The following is a 26858-nucleotide window of genomic DNA, read 5'->3' as shown; positions in this document are numbered from 1 at the left end:
GTGAATGAGTGAAGAACCTTAGGGCTGTGTCACATATATGGTTGTGATAGAACTTTTAGAACCGTTTGTGTCATGCAGGGATAGAGTACTGTCTCTACAGGGACACCTGTGATTCATATTTACATTTTAGAATTATTTGGAGCATTCTCATATATACATACTATAATTTCTTTGTCTTTCACTTCTGGTTTAGGAGGGCCAAACATGTGGGCTATTACTTCTGAGGAACGGACTAAGCATGACAAGCAGTTTGATAACCTCAAACCCTCAGGAGGTTACATAACAGGTTTGTATTTACATTTTATTTGTCAGTTATGTTCCTTCTCATGTATTGTCTTAGAATTAGTTTTAATTTGATTACCATCAATTTTGTATTACCAAGTGATTAAATTCCTATCAGTCAGAATTTATGCATTTTAAAAAATTGTGGCTTTCTTATTTTACCTGCAACTGTCTTAATTTGTTGTTTTGGATTTCCTTATGGAAGATCTTTTCTTGATCCTAAAGGACATCCAAGAATTTCAGTTTCCCACTTTAACATTATTTCTAGAATGTTTTCAGTTTCTTTCTTAAGGTAGTTGAGACTTTTTTCCCAACCAAATTTATTAATATGCTCCGAATCCATTGTGCTAGTTCCCTGTATGATGGTCAGTGTTACTAGGTCTAGAAGAAGTATGTATCAGACCCATTTCCTTGAAAATAATCTAGAAGTTTTTTCCTACAATCTGTTTTTATAATGCTAGTCCTCCGTTTTTGAAAGGTGATACAAAGCATTGATTGTTGGCACTAGCTCTTGTCTTGCAAGATGACCTCCAGAGCCTAAGGAGGATTAATTTAGGTGTGTCTTTCAAATTTTTTTGTATAGATTAAACTTTTTTTCTGTGCCAAAGAACCTGAGTGCTTTATTTCCAGTAATAGTAACTATAATGACTAATATTTGCCAAATCTGTGCTGTTAGTGTTAATCTGTGCTGTGAAACCTTTCAGTCTGATTTTGGAATCCATCCTCTTAGCCATTATAGCCTAATGTTATTTGTGCTTCTATAATAATAGCTACCTTTCCTGGTATCATGGCTGGGATTTGCTCACTCTGCTTATAAGTTAGTAACATAGTCTGTTACTGTCTCATGGATGCGGCATAAGACCCAGGGTTCCTCATATGACCCAGGGTTCCTGAGTCAGAGACAAAGGACTTTGTTACAAAGGGCACAGCTAGTGTTAGGAGCATCAGCACGTTCCTGTAGGCTTCTCTGGTCCCTAAATCCCACAGGGTGATGCAGAGAGCCCAAAAGGATGGCAGAAATGCAACAGTTGTGTCATAGGACAGAAACATTGACCCTGAGGGAACCCACCATCTTTAGCAAGCAGGTTGTTTTTTGGCCGGGGGAAACATTACCTCTTCATGCCTCAAGATTGTTCACCACAAACCCAACCTGAGAAACAACCCAGGTGGAGAGCAGTTAGGGTCTTGCGTTCTTGGCACACACGGAAGGATGTAGAGGATTGTGCGAGACCACGAGACCAATTGGGGGACTGCCTTTCCCAACACCTGGTATTTTTTATTTAGAACTCTTTTAGGGAATAATGTTTGAAATTATGAATTTTATTAATTAGAAATATTATCAAGTTATACACCAGTTATTATGAAAAACCTAAGATGAATAATGTAATCTTTCATCATTGATTAATGCATATAACTCAATTTGTGGCTTTCTTGTTAAAACCTAAATCTTCTTAATGTAATGTAAATAATTTTATGTGCTTATTTTTGTTTAATTTATTCCTTAGTGACTGCAATTAAAATGAAAATAAAGCAATGACATTATTATTATTATTGTCCACTACTATTATTCAGAGGCATTGGAGGAATTCCATTTACTAATGTGCTTCTCGATTTTTGCTTTTATTACCTTCAGGTGATCAAGCACGTACCTTTTTCTTACAGTCAGGCCTGCCCGCTCCTGTTTTAGCTGAAATATGGTAAAGTGTTCTCTCTTGTAGATGAGTTTAAATTTCTGATAGTCTGGTTTTATTTTGTGTTTGATATAGTCTTAATCTAAAGATTTTTTTTTTATCATAGTCTGCTGTTAAGTATTTCTTCAGCTTTTAGGAAAATAAATTTTATTGAGTAAATGACTGAAAATAATTGGGATGTTATTCTATTGGACAGTTTTTTTTTGTGTTTTTTTTTTAAGAGAGAATGAGCTCAAGTTGGGGGGGGGGAGGAGCAGAGGCAAAAGCAGACTCCCCACTTGAACTTTGTGCTCAAAGCGGGGCTTGATCCCAGGACCTGATCATGACCTGAGCTGAAGGCAGACGCTTAACCAACTGAGCCACCTAGGCGCCCCTCTCTTGGACAAATTTTTTAATGTCCTTAGAATTTTTAAGGAACGATAAATACATTGCCATTGAAAAATATTTCTTTATAATTTGGCAAACTCTCAAAAATCTTCTTTATGTTACTTTGTAGTTATTTCATTTCTTTCTTTCATCATCTGTAAGACCAAAATTAGCCCTCCCTTTTCCTGCTCCTACCTTAAACAGAATTGTTCTTTATATTATCTAGGGTTTTATAAAAAAAAGTTTTTTTTAAGATTTTGTTTATTTATTTGACAGAGGGGGAGCAGGAGAGGGAGAAGCAGGTTCCCCACTGAGCAGGGAGCCCCATGCGGGGCTTGATATCAGGACTCTGGGATCATGACCTGAGCCAAAGGCTGATGCCCAACTGACTGAGCCACCCAGGCTCCCTAGAGTTTTGTTTTTCAATGTATTTACAAGAAATATCAACCCCTACCCCTTCTTTCTTTCCACTTGGAATATTCCCATGCCTGGTAGAGTACTGGACACATAGCAGGCTTTCAATAAATATTTGAGCAAATTAATAAATTAAATTTAGAATGATTATACTCTTGAGTAATTTCTTTCTGTCCACACTGGTGGAATTCTTCCCAAAGGTCTCATAGATTCTCTTTACATGGATTCTGTGTAGATGGGCAGTATTTCATTAGATGTGATCTTTGGTCACTATTTCTTAATTTACAGGTTTTAGCTTTTTGGATTTTATTTGCTTAATTTTATATTCTGGTTATTAAGTGATGATCTGTATGTGAATACTACGTCATTGTTTCTATTTTATTTTCCTCAAAAATAATGCTAGCACTGTATACTAATCTGCCTACTTCATAATTCTTTTAGGGCTTTATCAGATCTGAACAAGGATGGGAAGATGGATCAGCAGGAGTTCTCCATAGCAATGAAACTCATCAAGCTAAAGCTGCAGGGCCAACAGTTGCCCGTAGTCCTCCCTCCTATTATGAAACAACCTCCTATGTTCTCTCCATTAATTTCTGCTCGTTTTGGTATGTATTTATTAATTGAATTGGCTGCTTTTGATAGTTAAACTTTCCCTATACATAATATTTAAGGATTAGAAAAGGGTTTGTTAGCATAAAACAATAATCCTCAGACTCCAGGTTAATTGTGCCTGAGATAAGATGTTAAACTTGCTGTCATAGCAGGGGTGTCCTTGTGTCCCAGTTTTCCAGGGACAGTTCTGATTTATGCCTGTTGTCCTGGCCTCAAGTCTGGTTAGTGTTCCCTTTCATAATTCCCAGTTGGATGATAAAATATCTGACCCCCTCTAGTTAGAGCTGATCTTAAATACTATTCTTAGTTTCCTCTCTACTCCGAATGAGTCACAGAAAAATTATGAACAATTTCAAACTCACTTAGATGGTTTAAGTGGGAGGTGATTTAAAATTATTCCTAAGTAGAAATTTTTTTTAATTTAAAGGTTAATTACCTAGCTAAATTCAGGGCTAAAAGTTGCAGACTTTGTGCTCATTAATATATATATTCATCAGAGAGAATCTGTTTTCTGTTAATTTTGATTAGCCAATTTTTTATTAATTATATATAAGAAGCACTCATTGGTATGGAACATTCAGTTAGATTCTGTGAATCTACATGTTCTTTGATTCCAGATGTTAGATCCTAAAATACTAAATTCTTTCATTATTTCAGTGAGCTCTGGAGATAAAGACCAGATCACTGTGTGACCATACTTACATAGAGTGTACCTAGTAATCTAGTTAGTAACTGAATAAAAGTCATCATTTTATTCTTTTTAAAGAATTGTCCTTATAAGAAAAGTGAAATATGTGGCATACTTCCTTCTCACAAATAATGCATATACATAAATGGGTCTCCTAACGTATCTAGTAACTATCCTTTTGCGGGGGGTGGGGACATTGGGGGAATGTATGTGTGTGTGTGTTATTTGAGTAACTCAACAGCACTATATTATCCTCACACAAAACCCCACATTTTAATCCAGTAATGCAGTCTCTCTTTGAGAGTACTAATATTTAATTGGAAAAGGTTCCTTAGCTTTCATCATGATGCTTTAACTCCTTAGAAAGCATTCCCATAGTTCACATAGGTCAGAATGTTGATATTAAAAGCAGTGGTGTACCTCCCTTGCTGCTAAGTCAAAGCTGCTTTAGTGAACTTTTTAACTAGAAGACTAATTTGCCCATAGTGTCTCTGTAAATGTGGATTTGCTCACTGTACTGTCAGTTTGTTTTCTGTGCTTTATAGTCCATTGCTAGCACTGGGAAATGTGTTCTGTTTTGTCTCTAGGAATGGGAAGCATGCCCAATCTGTCCATTCCTCACTCATTGCCTCCAGTTGCACCTATGGCAACCCCCTTATCCTCTGCGACTTCAGGGACCACCCTTCCTCCCTTAATGATGCCTGCTCCCCTAGTGCCTTCCGTTAGCACATCATCACTACCAAATGGAACCGCTGGCCTCATTCAGCCTTTATCCATTCCTTATTCTTCTTCAAGTAAGTACTTCTAGCTAATGACTGAGAAACTGTCAAAGAAAGAAACTGGTATACTTGTATCCCAGTAAATATAGATTTCCTTCATACTTTGTAAAATTGTTTAACGTGAGCCATTTTCTTTCTTCATTTCTCCCCCCGCCTTTTTCCTTTTAGCATTGCCTCATACGTCATCTTACAGTCTCATGATGGGAGGACTCGGCGGCGGTGCTAGTTTACAGAAAGCCCAGTCTCTGATTGATCTAGGATCTAGCAGGTATGAAGGCTTAAAACCTCCAACTTTTAATGCTTTCAATAAGGAGTATCTACAAACGACTTTTTTTTTTGTAAGCTCTGAGCTTATACAGATTTTAACTTTACAATGGCCAAATGTAGAATTTAAGGCATATTTACTACTTATAATTCACCTAAGATAATTCTTTATTTTTAGGATTAGTAAATGCATGGAAAAATGTTTCACATAAGCCAAAAATGTTCTGTTTTTAATTAGTCAAGTTTTTGCCCAAAATAATATGCTTTTTGTATATTTTTCTCAAAAAGTTTCATAATTATGGTATATCATTAATTTTTTCTTGAGCAAATTCTGCTGATTGAGTATCTTTTAAATTTTAGAGAACACAAAGTCTTCAGTATTCATTCACCACACCTCATATAAATCATAATAATATTCTTCAAATCAGTGTAGCAAGAGTGTTAGCTTTTAACCAAAAAGAAGGGTCTTGGTGTCCCAGCTTAGCTGCTCACTGAATGTATAACCTTGTTTTTCATAACATCACTGAGCCGCAGTTTGCCCATCGAAAAGGCGGAGACAGTAATACCTTTTACATTTGTCATAGGGATAAGAAATAGTATTCGTAAAAGTCATAGCACAACAGAGGGCCTGGCACATAGTACGTTCTTGGTATAAGGTAGTTCTGTACTTCATATGGTATTTGCTTTCCTAAGAATGAGGTTAAATTATTTAAAACTTTAAAATACCAAACACAAAAGCAATTACGTTGTACTATAGAAGGTATGATTCTTAATGTTTCTGCCTTATAAGGTTTGACTAAATGTATTTTATTTAGTAATATAAAGATTTTAAATAAATTTTGTTATAGCTCAACTTCCTCAACTGCTTCACTGTCAGGGAACTCGCCCAAGACTGGGACCTCCGAGTGGGCAGTTCCTCAGCCTTCAAGATTAAAATATCGACAAAAATTTAATAGTCTTGACAAAAGTATGAGTGGATACCTCTCAGGTAAGTGACATTCAGTGCTTCAGAATGTGAGAGAGTTAAAGTTTTTTATATGAATTTCTACTGAAGAACATTTGCGTTTATACTTTGTAGCTTATCTAAAATTTTAACATCCAAAAAGTTTAGCAGCATTTGGTAAATACAGATATTTTAAGTAGTGTGAGAGCTCAAAGACAGATACAACTTGACTGATTTCTTCGAAGTTCTTATAATGAAGTTGAGCACACAGGTAGACCCCCAGGTTTTTGGAAAGAAGACCTCTCCCTTCAGAAGATTAAGCGTCGCGCTTCAGTGCAGTGAAAGGAGAACCTCCTATGACAAGCTCCGTTGTGTGGGACTTAACCTCAGCTTTTTCCCTGCGGGTCCTCTTCTTCCTTGGGTCTTTCTATGCTTACCCTTACTTAAACCTCTGTTAGCACTGTCCACCTTTTAATGTTCCAACCAAGAGGTGCCCATAAGACTTGACCTCAGGAGGGGCGCCTGGGTGGCTCAGTTGGTTATGTGTCTGCCTTTGGCTCAGATCACGATCTCAGGGTATTGGGTTCAAGCCCCACATCGGGCTCCCTGCTCAGTGGGGATTCTGCTTCTACCTCTCCCTCTGCCTCTCCTCCCCACTCACGCTGTCTCTCTTGCTCTCTCTCAAATAAATAAAATCTAAAAAAAAAAAAAAGACTTGACCTCAGGTCCCTACAGAACATTTGAGTCCATCTCGAACACTATCCAAACTTTTCTCTTTTTTTCTTTTTCTTTCTTTCTTTTTTTTGGGGGTGGGGGTGAACCTTTGATTTGTATTATTGCTGAGTAGGAATAAAAATTTGTACCAGGAAAGTAGGATGTGACAAGGAGGTGAAGTGATTAAACAAAAAACATTTATGGAGCAGCCTGCTGGAAGAGAAAAGAATGAACCGGTTTGAGCATAATACTCTGGTACTTCTGTCCTCTCCAAAGACAAGAGGAAGCAAACTTTTCTAATAAAGGATAGTGAAGGGGATATAAACAGATGGTAGTAGGCCAAGGAGAGTTCCCACCTTTTAACTGCCCCTCTCTCTCCACTCAGCAACTGATTTATAGTTTAGACAGAGTAATAAAATAAGTGTTTTAAAATATTAGAGCTTCAAAGTGCTTAGGGAAAATAGAGTGGGAGATACTAAAGAGATTAGATAAAACATCTTATAGGAGGGAGCATTTCAGCTCCATCATGAAAGGAAGAGTTAGGGTTTGGACAGATAGAGATTGAAGGTGATAGCATTTGAGGGTGACAGAGAAGAAGTCTTAAGAGCAAAAAGTACATGGTGTATTTGGAGAATATGAATGTATGGGATCTCTTAATTGTGCAATGGGGCAAGGGAGCAAGAAAGCCTTGCAACTGATTTGGCAAGCAAAACTGTACGATGTTTTCTTTAAATTTACATCATAAATTTGTGATAAAAACTTTAAAAAAGCAAGATGGGGGTGATCAGGCCTTGGGCTGGACAGCTCCTTTCTATACACTTAGCACCGTCCACCGCATTTGCATCTAAGGTCATGTATGTCAGATTCACTAGAAACTGAAGGGGGGAGAAAAGGGCAAGATAGTCATGCACACAAAATTCAGGACAGCAGTTCCCTCTCCTGACGGAGGTGTGGAGATAAAGTCGTGGAACATAGCTTCAAAGCATTTAGTCATGAGCTAGTGTTAAGTTTGGGTGGTAGGTTCGGGCATGTCTTTGTATTGTATTTCATAACCTATAATGTGTTATTTTATATGTATCAAATAGTACATAGTTACTTTTTTCTGTGATTTTATCAAATTACTTGAAATAAGATATATTTTAAAGTCACACTTTTTTTTTTTTTAACATTTTAACATCTCTGAAATTAAGGATGTGTTACCATCAGTGGTGTCTTAGCACTGTCATGGTTTTGTTGGCAGTGTTTTTTTTTCCTTTCTTACTGTTACATAAAATAATGATATGTCTTATAATTGATGGCATCTTAGAATCTGTGAAATATGATATTCAACACACTTAAGATTCATGAAAAGTCACAACTCCCATTTTTTTAAAAAAATGAACTTTGGGCCCTACATTTTACATTAAAAAGTGGACTAAAAAGCCATGTACAAAAATGTTCATAACAACTTCATTCAAAACATCCGGAAAAATGTGGATATTTAATATTGTGTTGATAATAACACAATATAAATAATGTGGATATTATTTATAAATAATATTAAATTACTTTAATAAATAAATAAATAAGTAATATTAAATATTTGTGTAACACAACATTTCACAGCAAAAAGATGAATGAATTCCTGATACATACAACAACATGGATAATGTATTGAATGAAAGAAGCTTGGCTCAAAGGGTCCACACTATTTAATACATTTATATGAAGCTGAGCAACTGGAAACATGATGGATGGTGATAGAAATCAGAATATTATAGTTACTCTGTTGGGAAGGGACCATGCACAAACCTTGTGAGGTTCTAAAAACATTCTGTATGTTGATAAGGATGTTGGTTGCATATGCACATACCCGTGTAAAAACTCATCAAGCAGTACACTTAAGATTAGTTCACTTTACGTATGTACTAAAAACATACAGTAAAAACAAAGGTAGAATATGAAGGTCAATAGAAAGTCACCTGTGAAGAATTAGTCCCCTAATGTTACTTGATTTGTATATGCCACATGATATGAAGGTCATATATTGAGTTGTTCGCGGAGTATTAACCTGAGACCTACAAGAATGAAGCTATGTATTCATAGTTAAGGGAAAGTTGTTTTTATTTTTATTTTTTAAAGATTTTATTTATTTATTTAACAGAGATCACAAGTAGGCAGAGAGGCAGGCAGAGAGAGAGAGGAGGAGGAAGCAGGCTCCCTGGCTGAGCAGAGAGCCTGATGCAGGGCTCGATCCCAGGACCATGACCTGAGCCGAAGGCAGAAGCTTTAACCCACTGAGCCACCCAGGTGCCCCGTTTTTTGTTTTTTTTTAAATAGGTGTTTCTTGTGTCTTGCAACTGAGCATGAGCCCCAGGTATATGAGGCTGGGACTGACCTAGACTTACATGTTTTGCTATGTTCAGTAAGTGTAGCATTCAGTGCTCTGATTTTCTTTCTCTTCTTCTTCTTCTTCCCTTCCCCCTTAACTCTTGTGATTTATTTAGATTAATTCATTGACTCATAGTTGCTGAGTCCCATATCTTCTGGGCACTCTGTGACACACTGAAATGCACGGGGTGGGGGAAGATATGGTCCATATCTTTGAGGAGTCCATAGTATATAGGTCACATAATCATAATATTTGATTAGTGGTTTAAAAGTGCTGTGATTGGGGTGCTTGGGTGGCTCAGTTGGTTAAGCATCTAACTTTTGATTTCAGCTCAGGTCATGATCTTGCTGTCATGAGACTGAGTCCCACTTTAGGCTTCATGCTCAGCAGGGATCCTGCTTGTCCCTCTCCTTTTTTTTTTTTTTTTTTTTTAAGATCTTATTTATTTATTTGACAGACAGAGATCACAAGTAGGCAGAGAGGCAGGCAGAGAGAGAGTAGGAAGCAGGGTCTCTGCTGAGCAGAGAGCCCGAGGCTGGGCTGGATTTCAGAACCCTAAGATCATGACCTGAGCCAAAGGCAGAGGCTTTAACCCACTGAGCCACCCAGGTGCCCCTGTTCCTCCTACTCCTCCCCCTGCTCACTTATTCACTCTCTCTCAAATAAATACATAAAATCTTTTTAAAAAATAAATTAAAAAATAAAAGTGCTGTGGTTAATAAAGATGAGAAAGTGACCAGTATGTGAGGATATGAAAGAGCTTCAGGGAAGAGATGACAGCTGAGCTGGACCTTATAGGATGAGTAGTCCACCAGGTAGAGAAGGAGGAACTAGCCTTATAGGCACAGGGAATATGATATCAAAAGGATTGGCAGACCAACAGTGTAGATGTTCAAGTGAGCTTTTCTTAGTAGAGTACTCTGCAGGCTCTCTATAGCCCTTTGTACGATTTATACCTTGCACATTTAAGCCTTCCACCAGTAGGCTTTTAACCATTTACATTCCTTCCTTTCTTCCTCCTGTTTGCTCTCTTGCCCCATGCTAAGGGATCTACTTTCAGTTGTCTTTGACTAAAAACTGAAACATTAGTTACTAGACCTTTTTTTCAGGTTTGAAATAACCTTCCATTTCTCTTTATTAGAAAAGTCCTCCTTATAAATGAAACAAGATGGGATCGGGAGGGAGGCAAACCATAAGAGACTCTTAATCTCACAAAACAAACTGAGAGTTGCCGGGGGATAGGGGATAGGGAGAGGGTGGTTGGGTTATGGACATTGGAGAAAGTATGTGCTACAGTAAGTGCTATGAAGTATATAAATCTGGCGATTCACAGGTCTGTACCCCTGGGGCTAATAATACATCATATGGTAATAAAAAAAAAAAAAAAGAAGAAGAGTCTTCTTTTTAACACAAAGACCTCCTCAAATCTCACTTACGTAAAATCTACTGAGGACTAATTATTTGGGAGACGTTATAAGCTATTTGCAGTGTTTTTTCCTTACGTGATTTCTGTTAAAAGACCAGATTTTTAAAGACTGAGATTTTAAAGTTACATAATATAAATGTCCAGTTGCATGTTATAATTTATGGTGTATTTATGTCTGTTCCGTATGGTATATATAGCTTTGATTACCCAGATCTCATGTTCAAAGCTCAGTGAAACAGTGGGTTAGCAGCATTCAGGCTGGCTCTGCAGTGGGAGCTGAGGAAGAGTTGGTGGATGTACTGTTTTCTGTGCAGTTGTTTGGATGGTTCTCAGCTCAGGCTGAACCCTGAGTAGAGGCTGACTCCCAGTACTCATGGCTCAGTCGTCATCTGGGAGTGGGAGGTGCAACACCTGCGTTACTGACTAGGAGACCTGCCCTGGAGAAGCCATGTCATTTTATCCATGGTCAGAAAGCCTCACACTTGGCCATCAGGAGTGAATACTCCTGTGAATGAGACCTGAATGGATTTCTGGGATTTCTGTGTGGCCATCATCCTGACATGAAAATGCAGGGCAGGAAGCCTGTTACAGAAACATATTTTTGATGACTGCGGGAGAGAAAAGAAGTTGGAACAGTTTGTTACAGATCATAAGCAATCAGTGAATGCTGTTATTACTCTCGGACTATCCCATAAGTCCCCATTGCACCTTAGAGAACTTCGGATTACAATTCTTTTCATCACTTTAGCAAATATTTATTGAGCATTTATGGACCTGGCACTGGGTACAATCGTTAGTGAATAAGGCAGTCAAGGTTTTTGTCCATAGGACTTAGCAGAAACAGACAATAAATAGTTAAACAGGAAGATAAATATTACATTACAGATTGTGATATGAGTTATGAAAGAAACAAACAAGAAGTATATTAGATCATAGGGCAGACAGAGAAGACATTTCTGAGAAGGTGGCATTAAATTGGGACTTTCAGGGTGAGGACCCAGACAGGCAGTGATGTCAGATTTTAGAACTTGATGTTGGATGTGGGTGTACATGAGGGAGGGATCAAGGGTGACTTTCTGCTTTCTGGCTTGAGACCCTGGCAGGACAGTGATGCCACCCAGAGCAAGGGGAAGGCTGAAGGTAAATTGGGTGAAAAGGGCTGTGAATGGGGATTGAGAGAGTCATTTGGTATGCATTTGGTTTGAGATGCCTGTAAAATACTTCAGCAGGTTTTTCAGTTGGATATAGAAATCTAAACCTAAAGCAGAGGTTTCGGCTGGGATGTACATTTGCAAATTATCTAGGTGCTATTTAAAGTCACAAAAATGAATGTGAACACACAGAGAGAACAGAGTGCCCAGAACAGAGCCTTGGGGAATCCCAGCATTTACAGGTCACTTGGAAAAGAGAAAGTAGAGAGAGAGGAAAGATCAGAGAGAGATGAGAAAGTCTGAAGATGCTAAGAAAGCAGTGCTTAGAGGTGCACAGGGAGCATGAGGAGACCTGAGAGCTCAGCCTCCAGCACTTTCTGTGCCAGCACTAGGACCCTTGTGCTGGTCAGTGGTGTGTGCTTGTTATTTTCTGAAAGGACATGGGGGAACACTTGAGTTACTAATTCTTGATTTTAAATTCCTTGGGGGCAAGGGTTTTGATTACTGTGTTTTGATTACTCCCCAGTGCTCAGCAGCTAGCATATAGTAAAAACCTTTTTGATGTCAAAAGTTTCCAGGATAGCAGCAGTATTATTTTATGGAATACAGTCATTTCAGTTTGCATGACTTTGAAGAGACTAAAGAATTTTCTTTCTTTTTTCTGGTTTTTCCCACTCAATCAGGTTTTCAAGCTAGAAATGCTCTTCTTCAGTCAAATCTTTCCCAAACTCAGCTAGCTACTATTTGGTGAGTTTGTCCATTGATCGTGATTTTTAACTATACATCCTCTGTTGTAGGAAAAATACTGTTTCTGTCAAAGTTTATGACTCAAAGATGTTCCATAAAAGCAGCCATTCAAAGCCTAATGCAACCCTAAAAGCCAACAAAATTGTACAAATTGTTATTTTTTGGCAATGTAGCATTTAATTATTTTGCAAGTAAAACTGGTCTTTTCATAATGGCATCTGTGGAGAATTAGAGAATGTCTCATTTTTAATTTAGAGCTAAATGTGATTTGATAGGTGAATTATCCATGAAATGAGACAAGCCACCTTTTCAGAAGGAATGTTTCTTTTTCTCCCCTCCCTTTGTAATAGAACAGTGAACGGTAAAAATAAGCTCACTTTTCCATGTATATTTATATTTCCCTAAAGTATGTTAACCCAGCTGTTTATTGTAATTATTATTATTTTGAAATTAAATATTGAACTCTTTTGAAAATACTTCATTCTAAGTAGACTGTTTATAGCTGTGAATGTTCACATTTTCTTTAGGACCCTGGCTGACATTGATGGTGACGGACAGCTGAGAGCTGAAGAGTTCATCCTTGCGATGCACCTCACTGACATGGCCAAAGCGGGACAACCATTACCACTGACGTTGCCTCCTGAGCTTGTCCCTCCGTCTTTCAGGTGGGCGCCTCTTGAGGTGAAGAGGCATGGTTTTGATTTTTGGGTAGACATGATGATTACGTTGCGATCTCCTGAAGTTAAACATTGACACTGACATTTGATTTTGGTATTTAATGAGTTACACCAGCAAGGAGTAGAAATAGGTGTGTTTCCACCGTGTTATAGATAAGGAAACTGGCAGCTACAGATTAAGGACACAATTGCTCATGGACAGCAGTCAGCTAAACCATGATGTGAATCCAAGCCTCTCTGGCTAGACAGTCCATATCCTGCCATACATCATAACTTTAGACCATATTGCACTCTAAGTGTCTTTAATACTGCATTCTAAATATTCAATGGCTCTAGTCATTGGTAGTACAGCTGTATATACAGTCTAGAAATGTCCAGACTGTTTGGTGCTAAATTCATTTGTTGTCTTCTTTTCTTAGGGGAGGAAAGCAAATCGATTCTATTAATGGAACTCTGCCTTCATATCAGAAAATTCAAGAAGAGGAACCTCAGAAAAAATTACCAGGTAACATTGAATGTCTAAGTTGTATGTTTACAGTGGGTTCTCTTAAATTTTACCTTGAGTTGTAAACAAGTATTTAGTATGTTACATTCTTAATATTTTATATGTTATAAGAGAAAACTATTCACCAAAAGGGTTAGATTCTGACATCAATAAACTGAAGATAGTAAAAAGTGAGAAGTATATTTAGGAAGAATAGACAGTGTATGTGTTTGGCAAGAGTCTTTGTCTTAGACATCCTAGTTAAAATGCTCCTCCCACTTTAGGAAAAATCACTACAGCAAGCTTTGTGATGAAATCTTCAGCTGTAAAGAAAAGTTTAAATATTGGTTGAAAAAGTACATATGTATATATTTTAAAGTATTAAAAAGTTAATGAACTATATCAAATAAAATAAGTATATAGCCGTATAACTTTATTTATCCGAAGAAAATACTGAGAAAACAGTTAGCATTTTTATTGGCAGGAATAGTAAAATTATTTCTCTCAGATGGATTCAAACTTAGAAATTTGTTTTCCAAAAATGAATCCTCTTAGACAAAAGTAAATACTTTACTATTTACATTTGAGTTAAAACTATCCTTAGGGGAAGTGTCCACAGAGTAACAGCACTCAAATGATCATGAGGCATGAGGGTGTTGAAACTGGAGTCCACGTTCTTGGGCTGTTCATGTGAGAGTCCTTACAACATGTTTTATTTAGTTACTTTTGAGGACAAGCGGAAGGCCAACTATGAGCGCGGAAACGTGGAGCTGGAGAAGCGACGCCAAGCGCTGATGGAGCAGCAGCAGAGGGAGGCAGAACGGAAAGCCCAGAAAGAAAAGGAAGAGTGGGAGCGCAAACAGAGAGAATTGCAGGAGCAGGAATGGAAGAAGCAACTTGAATTAGAAAAACGCTTGGAGAAGCAGAGGGAACTGGAAAGACAGCGGGAGGAAGAAAGGAGAAAAGAGATAGAAAGACGAGAGGTTGTTTTTAACTTATTTTGTTTCCTCAGAAAATGATTATATTTAATAAGTGACTTTATTCCATTTTATTTAAAAGTGGGTATTTTTGTTGTGTCTTATTTTCTCTGCATCATTCATTCTTACTTATCATCTCCATCTCTGAGCCTGCCTTCCCTTGCGGAGGGGAAGGGGGCCCTTGCTTGTGAAGGGTTTTCAGGGCCAGTACCTGGTGGAGGAGGCCTGTCTGCAGGTGATAAGTCATTCAGAGGAGGACTGATGGCAGAGCTGAGTTGAGTGAGGAGCTGAGGTTAGTGAGCCAGAGGAAGGAGTCCATCCAGGCAGGGCATGAACAAAAGTAAGCTTGGGATCCAGAGTAAGAGGCCGCGGAATTGGAGCCGCAGAAAGCTGAGACTGGGGAGTCCGGAGGAGGAGCACAAGGGTGGGCTTGCACAGGTCCTTGGGATAAATACTGCTGTGTGGTATCCCTAGGAGGACTGGCTTTGTTTTAAGGGGCTTGGGATGGAGCACAGAAATCACAATGACATTGAAGTAATGTCAGGAGAAGGGTTTTTCTTCCCTGATACCAGAATAAAGGTATGATTATTCTTATTAACACTTCTATTTTTGAGATTGTCTTTTTATTTAAGAAAAAAGTAACTACAAAGAAAAAGATGGTTCCATGAAACAGTCAAAAAGTCTGATGGGTGCTGTTACTTTTGTGGAAGTCCATAGGTTAGGCCTACTGCTAAAACTGGGTTTGCCCAGTTTCCTAACTTAGGCACTGAAGCTCACTAAATGCCAAACACTGCCTCCCCTCTCTGTCCTCCCATCACTTTTTGAATGAGGCAAAATTGTTAATTTAAAAATTAATTCATTGGGGTGCCTGGGTGGCTCAGTGGGTTAAAGCCTCTGCCTTCAGTTCAGGTCATTATCCCAGGGTTCTGGGATGGAGCCCTGCATCTGGCTCTCTGCTCTGCGGGGCTTCCACCTCTCTCTCTCTGCCTGCTTCTCTGCCTGCTTGTGATCTCTGTCTGTCAAATGAATAAATAAAATCTTTTAAAAAAAATTCATTATTTTCAGGCAGCAAAACAGGAACTGGAAAGACAACGTCGTTTAGAATGGGAGAGGATTCGTCGACAGGAGCTTCTCAATCAAAGGAATAGAGAACAGGAAGAAATTGTCAGGTTAAACTCTAAGAAGAAGAGTCTTCATCTCGAGTTGGAAGCACTGGTATGCCTGAGGTTTGAGTGAAATTGCTGTGAATGATGCTAGAGTTACCTGTTGAAAATATTGTTCTTTTTTTTTTTCCCCTTAAGATTTTATTTACTTATGTGAGAGAGAAAGAGCAGCCACAAGCAGGGAGTGGGGAGCGGGGGTGGGGGTGGTGGGGGGGTGAGGAGACTCCTTGCTGGCTTAGTCCCAGGACTCTGGGATCATAACCTGAACTGAATGCAGACACTTAACGGACTGAGCCACCCAGGCATCCCTGTCATTGCTTTTTAAACCTACCTCATGAATACATTATGTTTTCATGGGATTGAATAGTCATGTTTTCATGTGTGCTTCTTAATAGTCTGGACAATATAGTTTACCAGAACAGTGACTCAGAGTGCTGAGAGTTACGTTGTGGTCTCAGTGCCGAAGCTGCCAAACTATGTATTCCTGGGCAAGGCATCCCTTTTCTGTGTGTTGCTTTGCCCATCTGTAAAAGATAGAGTTGTGTCAGTTTAGTAAAAAAAATTTTTTTTTAGTTTAATAATTTTCAGTTTTGAAGTTGATGTCTAGAAGTGGTCTGCAGAGGGGTGACTAGCAGTGGGAGGAGAGAAGCCAAGGCAGCAGGGCAGTGCTCCCTTCTCCCTAGCACTTTGCATGACTTGCAACACACAAGCTCCACAGTTACTTGCTTTGCTTTTCTTGGAGTTTTATCTGGATTTGCTTGGAAAAAAGGATTCTGCTAAAAAAAAAAATGATTTGAAGCTCCTGATCTAGACGACCTCTTAGGACTTCTTCCAGTTCTGCTGGACTGTGGTTTTTAGCTAATATTGGCCAGTATGCTTACCAGATTTTACACTTCAGATGTCAGAGAGTCAAGTTGTTTAAAAGGCTTTGTTGCAAATAAATAAAAAAATAAATGGCTTTGCTTCAAATGCATGGTGAGAAGATAGAAAGGGTGTAAGTTTAACCCTAGATTCTAAAAGCCTGACCTAATAGTGTAATAGGATTTTGAAAAAAAAATACATGGGTAGCCATGTTATAGATTCAAGCTTAGACCTTTTTTAATTGGATTCTAACATTTTATTTGGTTTCTGACTTGAAATTACAATTTTTAAAAATCGCATTTGTGGTCATAAAGGTGCTATCTTATGCCTTCAAATGGATAAGAAAGCATATCACAATTATTATTGATGCCACAGTACTACAAAATAGGCCTAAAAATCCTTAACTTCTTTGTGTAGCTATTTGGATTTCTGTCTGAATGATTATTTTAACTATGTTTTTCCTTAAAATTATAAAAAGAAACCTTATGATTGATTGTTTTTCCCCCAAGAACCTGGATTGCATACCAAGCAGTAACATAGATTAATGTAAAGAATCTGGAAGGTCCAGAGCCTGTACCTGCTGAAGATAGGAACATGAACGCTAGGGTAGACATTGCATATTCCTTTTAGCATGTGTGTTTCTCAAATATAAAACTAACTTTTCAGTAAAAACTTTAATTATCAGTGATTTTTAAGCTTCATTTCTCCTCCTCACCTTGCTGTATTAACTAGGGCTACCATAATGAAATAACACAGACTAGGGGGCTTAAACAAAAGAAATTAATTTTCTCACAGTTCTGGAGTCTGGAGTCCCAAGATCAGGATGTCAGCAGGTTTGGTTACTTCTGAGACCTCTCTCCTTGGCTTGCAGATAGATGGCTGCCTCCTTGCTGTTTTCCTTACATGGCCCCTCCTTGCCTGTGCATCTCTAGTGTCTGTTTTGTGTCCAGATTTTCTCATGTCATAAGTCAGGTTATATTAGGGCCCATCCATATGACCTTATTTAAACTTATGATCTCTTTAAAGACCCTGTTTCCAAATAACAGTCACACTCTGGGGTCCTGGAGATTAAGACTTCAACATACAAATTTTGGGGAGATACACTTCAGCCCATAACACCTCACCCTTCTCCTTAGTCTCCATTAAGAATCTCTGCTAGTTTGGGGGGCACCTGGGTGGCTCAGTTGTTAAGCGTCTGCCTTCAGCTGAGGTCATCATCCTGGGGTCCTAAGATGGAGCCCCACATCAGGCTCCCTGCTTGACAGGAGGCCTGCTTCTCCCTCTCGCACTCCCTCTACCTCTTGTTTCCTCGCTCACTGTCTCTCTGTGTGTCAGATAAATAAATAAAATCTTAAAAAAAAAAAAAAAGAATCTCTGCTAGTTTGGGTTCTTTTTTCCCTCCCTACTTCTCAGAGAAGAAGAAAGGAATATTTAGTGTAGGAGAAGAGAATTGTGGCCCAAAAGGCCCTCCTGGACCCTGTTTAATTAGAGGAAATTAGATGGCAATGTGGAGAGTAGAAATTTCAGAAGCTTCAAGGAGACAGTGCCGAAAGTCGCATGTAGATGTTTATCTCTCTTCGTTATTCTTTGAGACTACCTCTATTTTAATATTATAAATTAATGCCTCACTGCTGGAATCAGAAAAAATTCAGCGTGCTATGTTTGTGCTTGGTCATATTAGCATCTGGGCTCTTACCCTCTGAGAATGGTATATTTCCTGCTAATAATAACTCTATCTGGAGTTAACAGATATAACCTTAGAACACATTCCACTTAGTTGTATTTACTTATTTTTAGGTAGGCTCCATGCCTAATGTGGGGCTCAGATGCACCACCTCCAGATTAAAAGTCATATGCTCTACTGACTAAGCCAGCCAGGTGCCCTCCACCACTTAATTTTAGATATTTATCTAGACTGAGTATAAATGATAACTGACATTTAAAAGTTTAAATGAGAATATAATTCTTCTGATAGGAGCTTTTTCTATTAGTGTTTTAAGTCACTGTATGTTTATATGCTCTTCCTATAGAATGGCAAACATCAGCAGATCTCAGGCAGACTTCAAGATGTCCGACTCCGAAAACAAACTCAAAAGACTGAGATAGAAGTTCTAGATAAGCAATGTGACCTGGAAATCATGGAAATCAAGCAACTCCAACAAGAACTTCAGGTTAGTCCCTTGCTGCTGAATTGTGCATAAATGTGAGCAGTTGTTAATAATTCTTCCTAATAGCATAGTTTTCATTTTGGGGTGATGAACCCCTCTGGGTCTCTGATAGACTTCATTCCTAGAAGGATGTAAATGTATACACCATCTTTTATATAATATCGGGACGCTCATATGCCCTCTAAAGCTCTACTAGACATCTGGTTAAATTCTGCTTAATATTTGTACATAAATGGATGCCTTTCACTTTGACTTTTAAGTCTTTAATAAATATGTAGATATACCTTTACATTAAACTTAAGTTTATTGCTACTACTTTTAGGAAATTTTGACTTAATGTTATTCTTTCACACTTGCGGTGAAGAGTGTTAAATGTGTGTCCCTCAGGGACCTTGTCATCTTCTTTACCTGTGCAGTAAGGTCTAGCTCAGTTATCGTGGTTGAGAATAAGAACCCTGGGAGCATTCTGCATCTTTAGAGTCCTCTTAACCAAATTTGTGCTTCCATATGGACTAGCAATTAATTAACGAAGTATTCTTACTGTGTCACAGCTGGACAGACAGAGGCCAGATAACATTTACTGTCTGATTTAAACCTGCTTCCCTAATTCCTAAGTCTCTAATTTCTCTTCGATATTCATTCTGGGGTGTCATGACCTGCTTACAAATATGGTTTGGTGCAGACGGCAAAGGCACCTCCCCCCCTTGTGCCTGCGGACATCCGTCAGTGCGCGGCAGATTGTAAGACTTCCAGACACACGCCATTACCAAAGATTTTCCTCACCACCTTTGCTCCAGCCAATCATTCATAAATGGATGTATGTTTAAATATTTGTATTTTAAATCATGCGTAATTCCATTTTAATTTATTTGTGAATTGTAGGCGGTTTACAGCTACACACTATTCCTATACTAAGTTTTAAGAGTGATTAAATCATGTTTTTAAGTCTTCAAAAAATGCTCAGACAACATGCCAGAATTTTAATCAGGTACTACTTTTTTTTTAATAAGGATTATCAAAATAAACTTATCTATTTGGTACCTGAGAAGCAATTACTAAATGAAAGAATTAAGAACATGCAACTCGGTAACACACCTGGTAAGTCTCTAAGGTTTGTTTTACCTCTTTCATTTTTGAATGACCGTACCAGTCATACTCTGTTACTTGTTAAAATAACATTATTCTGTTATACATAGCATTTCTTGTCTGTAGTTAAAAATTTCAAAATAATGTGAAAAAAAATCACAGATGTTAGAGCATCTTTAGCAATAAAAAGTAAATAAGTCCATTGGAGAAAGACAATTAACTTATAATCTCACTGATATGAGGAATTTGAAAAACAAGACAGAGGATCATAGGGGAAGGGAGGGAAAAATGAAACAAGATGAAACCAGAGGGGAAGACAAATCATGAGAGACTCAATCTCAGGAAATAAACTGAGGGCTACTGGAGGGGAGGGAGGTGGGAGAGATGGGGTGGCTGGGTGATGGACATTAGGGAGGGTATGTGCTATGGTGAGAAAAAAACCCTTATAAATAAATAAGAATGAAATAAGTAGTCATTGTGGTATGCCTTCCTATCTTCATAACATGTGTTTCAAATATCAGTCAAATAAAATGTTAGACTATAGTTAAATAAGATATAGGTTTGGCTCTAACACAAGACTGTATGTACATTCTGGCAAAATCCTACACTAATGGAAAGAATTTCAGGAAATTCTACCATGGGACCAAGCCTGTGAAATTCTAGGTGATCGTGTACAGCAGTATTAGACCTAAGCAGAATGGAATGCTCTTCCCAGACCTTTCATATCACCTATCTGATTCATATAAAGACTTTTACTGGCTTGGCCCTCTGACACCTTTGGAGCAAAATAGTCCAAGGCAATTTGTGGAATGTCACATTTTTCTTGACCCAACATCCAACCAGGATACTGAAAAAAAGATCTCTATGTTGGATAGCATGCCAGTAACAACATAATAGAAGAAAGGTTTACCTAAAGAAAAGTAAATCTGCAAATACCATGTTAGAACTGACTGAAGTATTATAAATGTCTTCCTTTGAGTATCTGTCAGTCTTTCCATTCCGGGGCTCTTTCTTATAGTTCTGGCTCTTTAGGAAGTCCAGTTAACAACATCCCTCATCTTTGCCCAAGTTCTGAACGAATAGAGAAATAAGGCAAAGGAGCAAGACATATGAGAGACCAAAAATATTGCCTCATATTTGGTAAAGCTGATATTGGACAGCCTGGCTTACCTGTGAGTGGGACAGTCACCCCTGTAAAAAACTGGGTGTACTACAAAGTAGAACAGGTTTCCTGTGGGCAGTTCAGTCTCAAGAACACGAGGGACTGGAAGGGCCTAGGCTGTGTATGCCAAGTCCTTAATCGTGAGCCCACCAGTTACTGAAGGGGTGGGAAGAAGTTGGGAATGGTATCCTAGTGAAGGGCCCTTCACTTGGAAGAAATACCAGGCATAAAGAATTTTACTTTTGTGAACTGTTCCTGCTGTATCTCCCACCTTCCACTGAAACGGTCTGTCCACGTCTCTTCTCAGACCATCTTCCTTGCACATAATTGTCTTCTTGGCTGTTGGAAGCATATCAGCCCCTACCTCACCCCTCCACAGGCATTCCAGAGGCTGGATGAGCAGCCCTCCTGATCCGTGCAGTCACAGAGAGCATATAGCATCACTCTCGTTGTTGCAGTATTTGGACTGTAAATGGAATGTGGACTGTGTCTTACTGGGGACCTGGTAGAGCTAGTCTTTCTTACAGAATGCGATCCACCTGTTATTACAGTTATTGGTTTAAAATTGGAAGCTTTTGTTGGCAGTTTTCAAAGCACCCTGTATCCCTTAGATTCCTCTCTGCATCCCTGTTGCCGCTGAAGATTACCAACTGTGGCCAAGCACCATGCTGGGCAGTTTTCATGCACTGTGTCTTTTAATTTTTACAACAGCCCGGTGAAGTAGATATTGTTATTCCCCTTGTGTAGCTCAGCAAAGCTGAGACTCGGAGAGATTAAGTGGTTGCCCAAGGTGGTACAATAGTCGTTCTCAAATTCTTCTCAGTCTGAAGCCCACTGTACCACCACATGGCCTCTCTGGATTTTCAGTTTGCTCATAGATATGATCTATTCAAATCTAGTGTTGAAACATCCATTCTTCGTGATGCTTATTTTGAAGAGTACTAGGTGTGTAAATTAACTGATTTTTTCCACAGTGCTTGTCTCCCAACTGAAATAGACTCTGAACTACTTGAGGCTAGGACCCATGCCTTGTCCTTCTTTTTCCCCTGCTATTGAACCTAGTACAGTGCCTTGCACATAGTGGAGGTGTTAATTTCTTGAGAAAATATTTGTTGAAATACTGGAAAGCTACAAGATAATTATAAGAGAATTTAATTTAGCAAGGTGTCTGAGTAAAAAGCATGTAAAACCCAGCAACTTTTACTGTATATCAAAAGCACTTAGAAAATATCGTGAACAGGGGCACCTGGGTGGCTCAGTGGGTTAAAGCCTCTGCCTTCGGCTTGGGTCATGATCCCAGAGTCATGGGATCAGCCCGGCGTCAGGCTTCCTGCTGGGGAGCCTGCTTCCTCCTCTCTCTCTGCCTGCCTCTCTGCCTACTTGTGGTCTCTGTCTGTCAAATAAATAAATAAAATCTTTAAAATAAGAAAATATCATGAACAAAGGTCTCATTTACATTAGGATTCTCATTATTATGTATAAAGAAATGTGTAGCTATAAAATTTTACTGCTAGATATGAAAGATTCCTGGATAAGTAGGTACATGTTATGTTCCTGACTCAGGAACGCTGATAAAGCTCAACGTTGTAAAGATGTTATTCTCTACTACTTTGTCCCGTACATTCAGTTCCATTCAGGTTTCTTTAAATGAAACCTGGCAAGATAATTCACAGATTCACCTAGAAGAGAACGTGCAAGATGAGGCAAGACTTGAAAAAGAATGACATTGGTGGGGAGAACACACTAGCTCTACCAGGTATCAAAACATGTTAGGACCCCTGAAAGAAATAGTACATTTTATGTTAATTAATTGAATTTAAATTTTAAAAAATTAAAAAAAAAAACATGTTAGGAAAGCTCTAGTCCCTAAAGTAGCGTATTATTGATCAGAAAGGAAACATAGAATGATGGAACTAAATATATGCCTTATCATACTCTAAATTGTGAGCTATATCTCACAATTTAGAGTATGATAAGTTTGGCATTTAACACCAGTGGGGAAAGGATGGGCTTCCAAATAAGTGATCTGGGGGACAGTTGACGCTCTGAAAGGGAGGTAGGGAAGCTCTTTACCTCAATCCATGTACATAAATAAATTCTAGGTAAGCTAAGAGGTTAAACATAAAAAAAAAAACCTCTGGAAAAAATGTTATAAAAACAAAGGAAGACTTTTTTATAATCTCACTGTCGGAAACATTTCTTCACGTAATCCCTAGAGCTATGAGGGATAATATTTACAGATTCAATGATACAAAAATGAACTTTTTCATGATGAAAGACATCGATAAACAGTGCAGCATTGGAACTACAGTACAACAAGAATTTATAGCTGCTGTAGATCAGAAATCAAGACAACCCAACAGAAAGAAAAAAGGCAGTGGATGGGGTGAGGCAATCCAAGAGGGTGGCCAGTGAGCCTATAAATAGGTGTTGATTTGATTTCAGTTGTTATCAAGGAAATACAAATTAAAATAACAATAAGGTTTCTTTTTTTGCCCATTGGAGAAAATGAAAAAAGGTTGATAATATCCAGTGTTGTTGAGGGTGTGCAGAAACAGGTACTTTGGTGTCATTTTATATGAGTGTTCCTTTTTGGAAAGACGGTTGGCAGTTTTTGTCAAAATTTGAAGTGCTCAAATCATTTTACATGGCAGTTCATTCACCTCCTAGCCATGTAAAATACTTCCACATGTGCTTTCAAATACATATACGAGGATATTTATTGCAGCATTTTCGTGTAAATAGTAGGAAATTAGAAACAACCTAATGGCAATCCAAAAGGGAATAGTTATATAAATTATGAAATAATTTATATAACATATAATTTTAAAAATATGTAGACAACCATAGAGTAATTTTATATTTATACATCTTTTTTTTCCAGTGTTACTACAATATAATTGGCATACACCACTGTGCAAGTTTAAGGTGTGCATCATAGGAGTTTGACTTATATTGTGAGAGTAAAAGTCAATCACCAGTAGTAACAGAAGAATTTCTGCCAAATGTAAACTATCTGATGTTTGTATTTCAGATTTAGGGATTGATTTGCTTCATAAAAAATCATTGGAAAAGGAAGAATTATGCCAAAGACTTAAAGAACAATTAGACGCTCTTGAAAAAGAAACTGCATCTAAGCTATCTGAAATGGATTCATTTAACAATCAATTAAAGGTATTTATCTTCCATAGTATTCATTTTTAGTTAGCTGTCTTCTTACCGTCCTTGTTTTGATTTAGTGGAATGAGTAACTAAAGCTATTTTTGTTATATGTAGTATATTTGCATAATTTTTCTCATAATTTGAGCTATACCAGGTTTAGAAGATTGCTTTTGATGTTCTCTGTAGATACTATAAACATGGTTAAGTAATGAAACCAATCATTTACCATGGTTTCCAGTTCTTGATCGTTTTTATTGGTATCTGTACCTGTTAAGAATAAGTGCCTTTATCAGTTTAGAAAGTTGATCTCAGGCAACATGATCTTGGGCAAAATTCTAAGATGGTAGATACGGAAAATTATTTAAAATAGTTGTAATGGTAGAGGCTTTTATAACATACTAAATTCTTTCATTTGTTTCTTTGTTATAATATAATTAACCTTTATTAAGTAATGCAATAATCAGTGAAATCCAAAGCATAATCTGGCACTCTGAATTTTGCATGAAAAGTAAGTTCATGATCTATTATTTGCTGCATTGGCAGAGCAGATGTCGAAAACATCTACTGCATGCTTACCGTTCTGTGCAGTATTAGTTGTATATGGAAGCCATACCTCTGAAAGAAGTATTAGAAGGTAAAAACCAGACTGATGGCACATCATTCCAATTTGGGAATAGCCACAGCTCTCTATCTCTTCATATGACTTTTGCTGACTTATTTAGAGTAATACTCCACCACCTATAGAGTGAACATTATAAAGAAAAGAGATCATGGTGGCTTCAGTTCTGGAGGGGAAATTTTGGGTGAATAATGTTAATATTACATTATATATGAGCATATATTTTATAGAAAAATTTTTAAAGAAAACCAAATAATTTTTTGCTGGTGGACAGATAAGCCAGCCAAGTTATCATCCCTACATAATTTTTAAAAATCTGTACATAGTTTAATTGGCTTTTTATCTGCCTTATCTTACAGTGTGGGAATATGGATGACTCTGTTCTGCAGTGCCTTTTGTCTCTGCTAAGCTGTCTCAACAACCTCTTCCTCTTACTTAAGGTTATTTTCTAATATCTAGCTCCTTTTCTTTTGAGTTACTTTACTGTTTTCTTTTCTTAAAAACTAGACTATTCTTTGCATTTATGAGTGTCTTTGTTTGAAATAACATACACAATTTGGACCTTTTTTCTTTCTGTTTGCTTGAATAGCCTTCTGCTGTCTAACTGCCTGTTTGAGACTAATGCCAGAAATTTGTGGGGTTGCCCAGAGTAACCTGTCTCATAAGGAACTCAAAACACTTAGAAATAACTACCGATTTCCCTATAACATCCCTGTGCTTTGGGTTAACTGCTGGGATGATTACTGATTCAATTTAAAAGAAAACAAGGGGATGGGAGATTAAATCGTTTACCCATATCACTGAAAATCATTATTTAAAATAAAATGTATTTCTTCTGAAATGTAGGGCAAAGTTATGTCATGTATATATACCAGGCTGCTTCCTGATACTGCTATAAGGAAAAATCATAGCCAATAATGGAGGGGCAGCTTTAGTTATGTCTAGTTAGCAGGACTCATGTTTAGACATGCTTGCAATTTAGATAAAAAATGTTCAAATCATATGCAAAAATAAATAGCTCACTTTGTCATTTTAGCACAGAGGATTTCAAATACTCAATGAATTTCTGTTTTAATATAGTTTAAAGAAAGGTGCTTTGCATTTAGCTCTCCTTGACCCTAGATTCTGAGTGCATTCTGCATCAGTAGGGCAGTTGCATATATATGTATGTGCCTTCGTACATAATGAAGACAAGAACATGATAAGTGGAACTCACGTGTTTAAGCAAAGGTTGTGCAAGTTGGAAAGATGGTGTCAGCCTTTCCTTTATGGTTGTAGCGTGAATGGCCAGCTTATCTGGTCTTAGAACTTGTGCCATAGGTTGCATAAAAATTTCACCCTATATTTCTTCATCTACAAAATGAGGTTTGATGATGACTTGTGGGCTGTACTCACACATGTAAGTCTGATTATTTCAGTTAGCATTTGATTCTCCACAGGCCAGCAGATTATTCTTATCTCTTGTTTTACTTTCTTCCTTATGCTTCTTGCCTTCCAGCCTTTCACTGCTTGTTGATACTTTCATCAGAGGCAATTTAGGATTAAAACTAAGAGGGGATGAGAGTGGCCCAGAGAGTGTACTGTCCCAGAAAGCAAGAAAAGAGGCCTCTGAGAGTTATCACTGCAAAGCACTGCAGAGCAGTCAGCGTAGTCCTGAAAAATATCCATGGAATTGTCCGTGAGACCGTTGAAGACCATACTGAAAGGGCCATTTTGGTTAAGTGAGCAGAAGCTGAACTGCAGCAGATAGGAATGAATGGGGGTTAAGGAAGGGCTGAGTGAATGTGAACACCTCGGGGAGGAGAGTGCAAAGAAAATATAAGGCCAAAGGAAAACGTTTGTGCGTGTGTGTGTGTGTGTGTGTGTGTGTAAGAAAGACTTGAAGGATAAAGGATACAAAGTTTCAGTTAGGAAAGATGGAGAAGTTCTGGGATGTGATGTACAACATGGTGACTCTAGTTAACAATATAGTGTTGGATGCTTGAGATTTGCTAAGATAGAGAAAACGGTTAAAATACGTGAGGTAGATATGTTCATTGACACAGTTTGGG

The 26858-nt window shown here is 38.0% G+C and overlaps 1 protein-coding gene across 17 annotated transcripts in view; it reads left to right on the top strand.

Moving 5' to 3' along the window:
• The window catches only part of ITSN2 (intersectin 2), a 140648-nt gene that overhangs the window by 38239 nt on the left and 75551 nt on the right, over positions 1-26858 (top strand). For all 17 annotated transcript variants that reach the window (XR_014315451.1, XR_014315452.1, XR_014315453.1 and 14 more), the window contains 14 exons: positions 194-286; positions 1916-1979; positions 3195-3358; positions 4641-4847; positions 5001-5100; positions 5945-6084; positions 12385-12448; positions 12976-13113; positions 13545-13630; positions 14330-14592; positions 15652-15801; positions 18641-18781; positions 19789-19876; positions 24061-24200. Coding sequence is in view for 13 of the 17 variants with exons in the window: in XM_082744988.1 (XP_082601114.1) it covers positions 194-286; positions 1916-1979; positions 3195-3358; positions 4641-4847; positions 5001-5100; positions 5945-6084; positions 12385-12448; positions 12976-13113; positions 13545-13630; positions 14330-14592; positions 15652-15801; positions 18641-18781; positions 19789-19876; positions 24061-24200 (1838 nt within the window). In the remaining 4 variants the exon portion in view is untranslated. The remainder of the gene's footprint in view (positions 1-193; positions 287-1915; positions 1980-3194; positions 3359-4640; positions 4848-5000; positions 5101-5944; positions 6085-12384; positions 12449-12975; positions 13114-13544; positions 13631-14329; positions 14593-15651; positions 15802-18640; positions 18782-19788; positions 19877-24060; positions 24201-26858) is intronic.

The sequence above is a fragment of the Mustela nivalis genome (assembly GCF_964662115.1).
Source record: "Mustela nivalis genome assembly, chromosome: 8".
NCBI classification, from domain to species: Eukaryota; Metazoa; Chordata; class Mammalia; order Carnivora; family Mustelidae; genus Mustela; species Mustela nivalis.
Note: the sequence above shows the minus strand (reverse complement) of the source record. Positions and strands in the feature narration are given on the sequence as shown.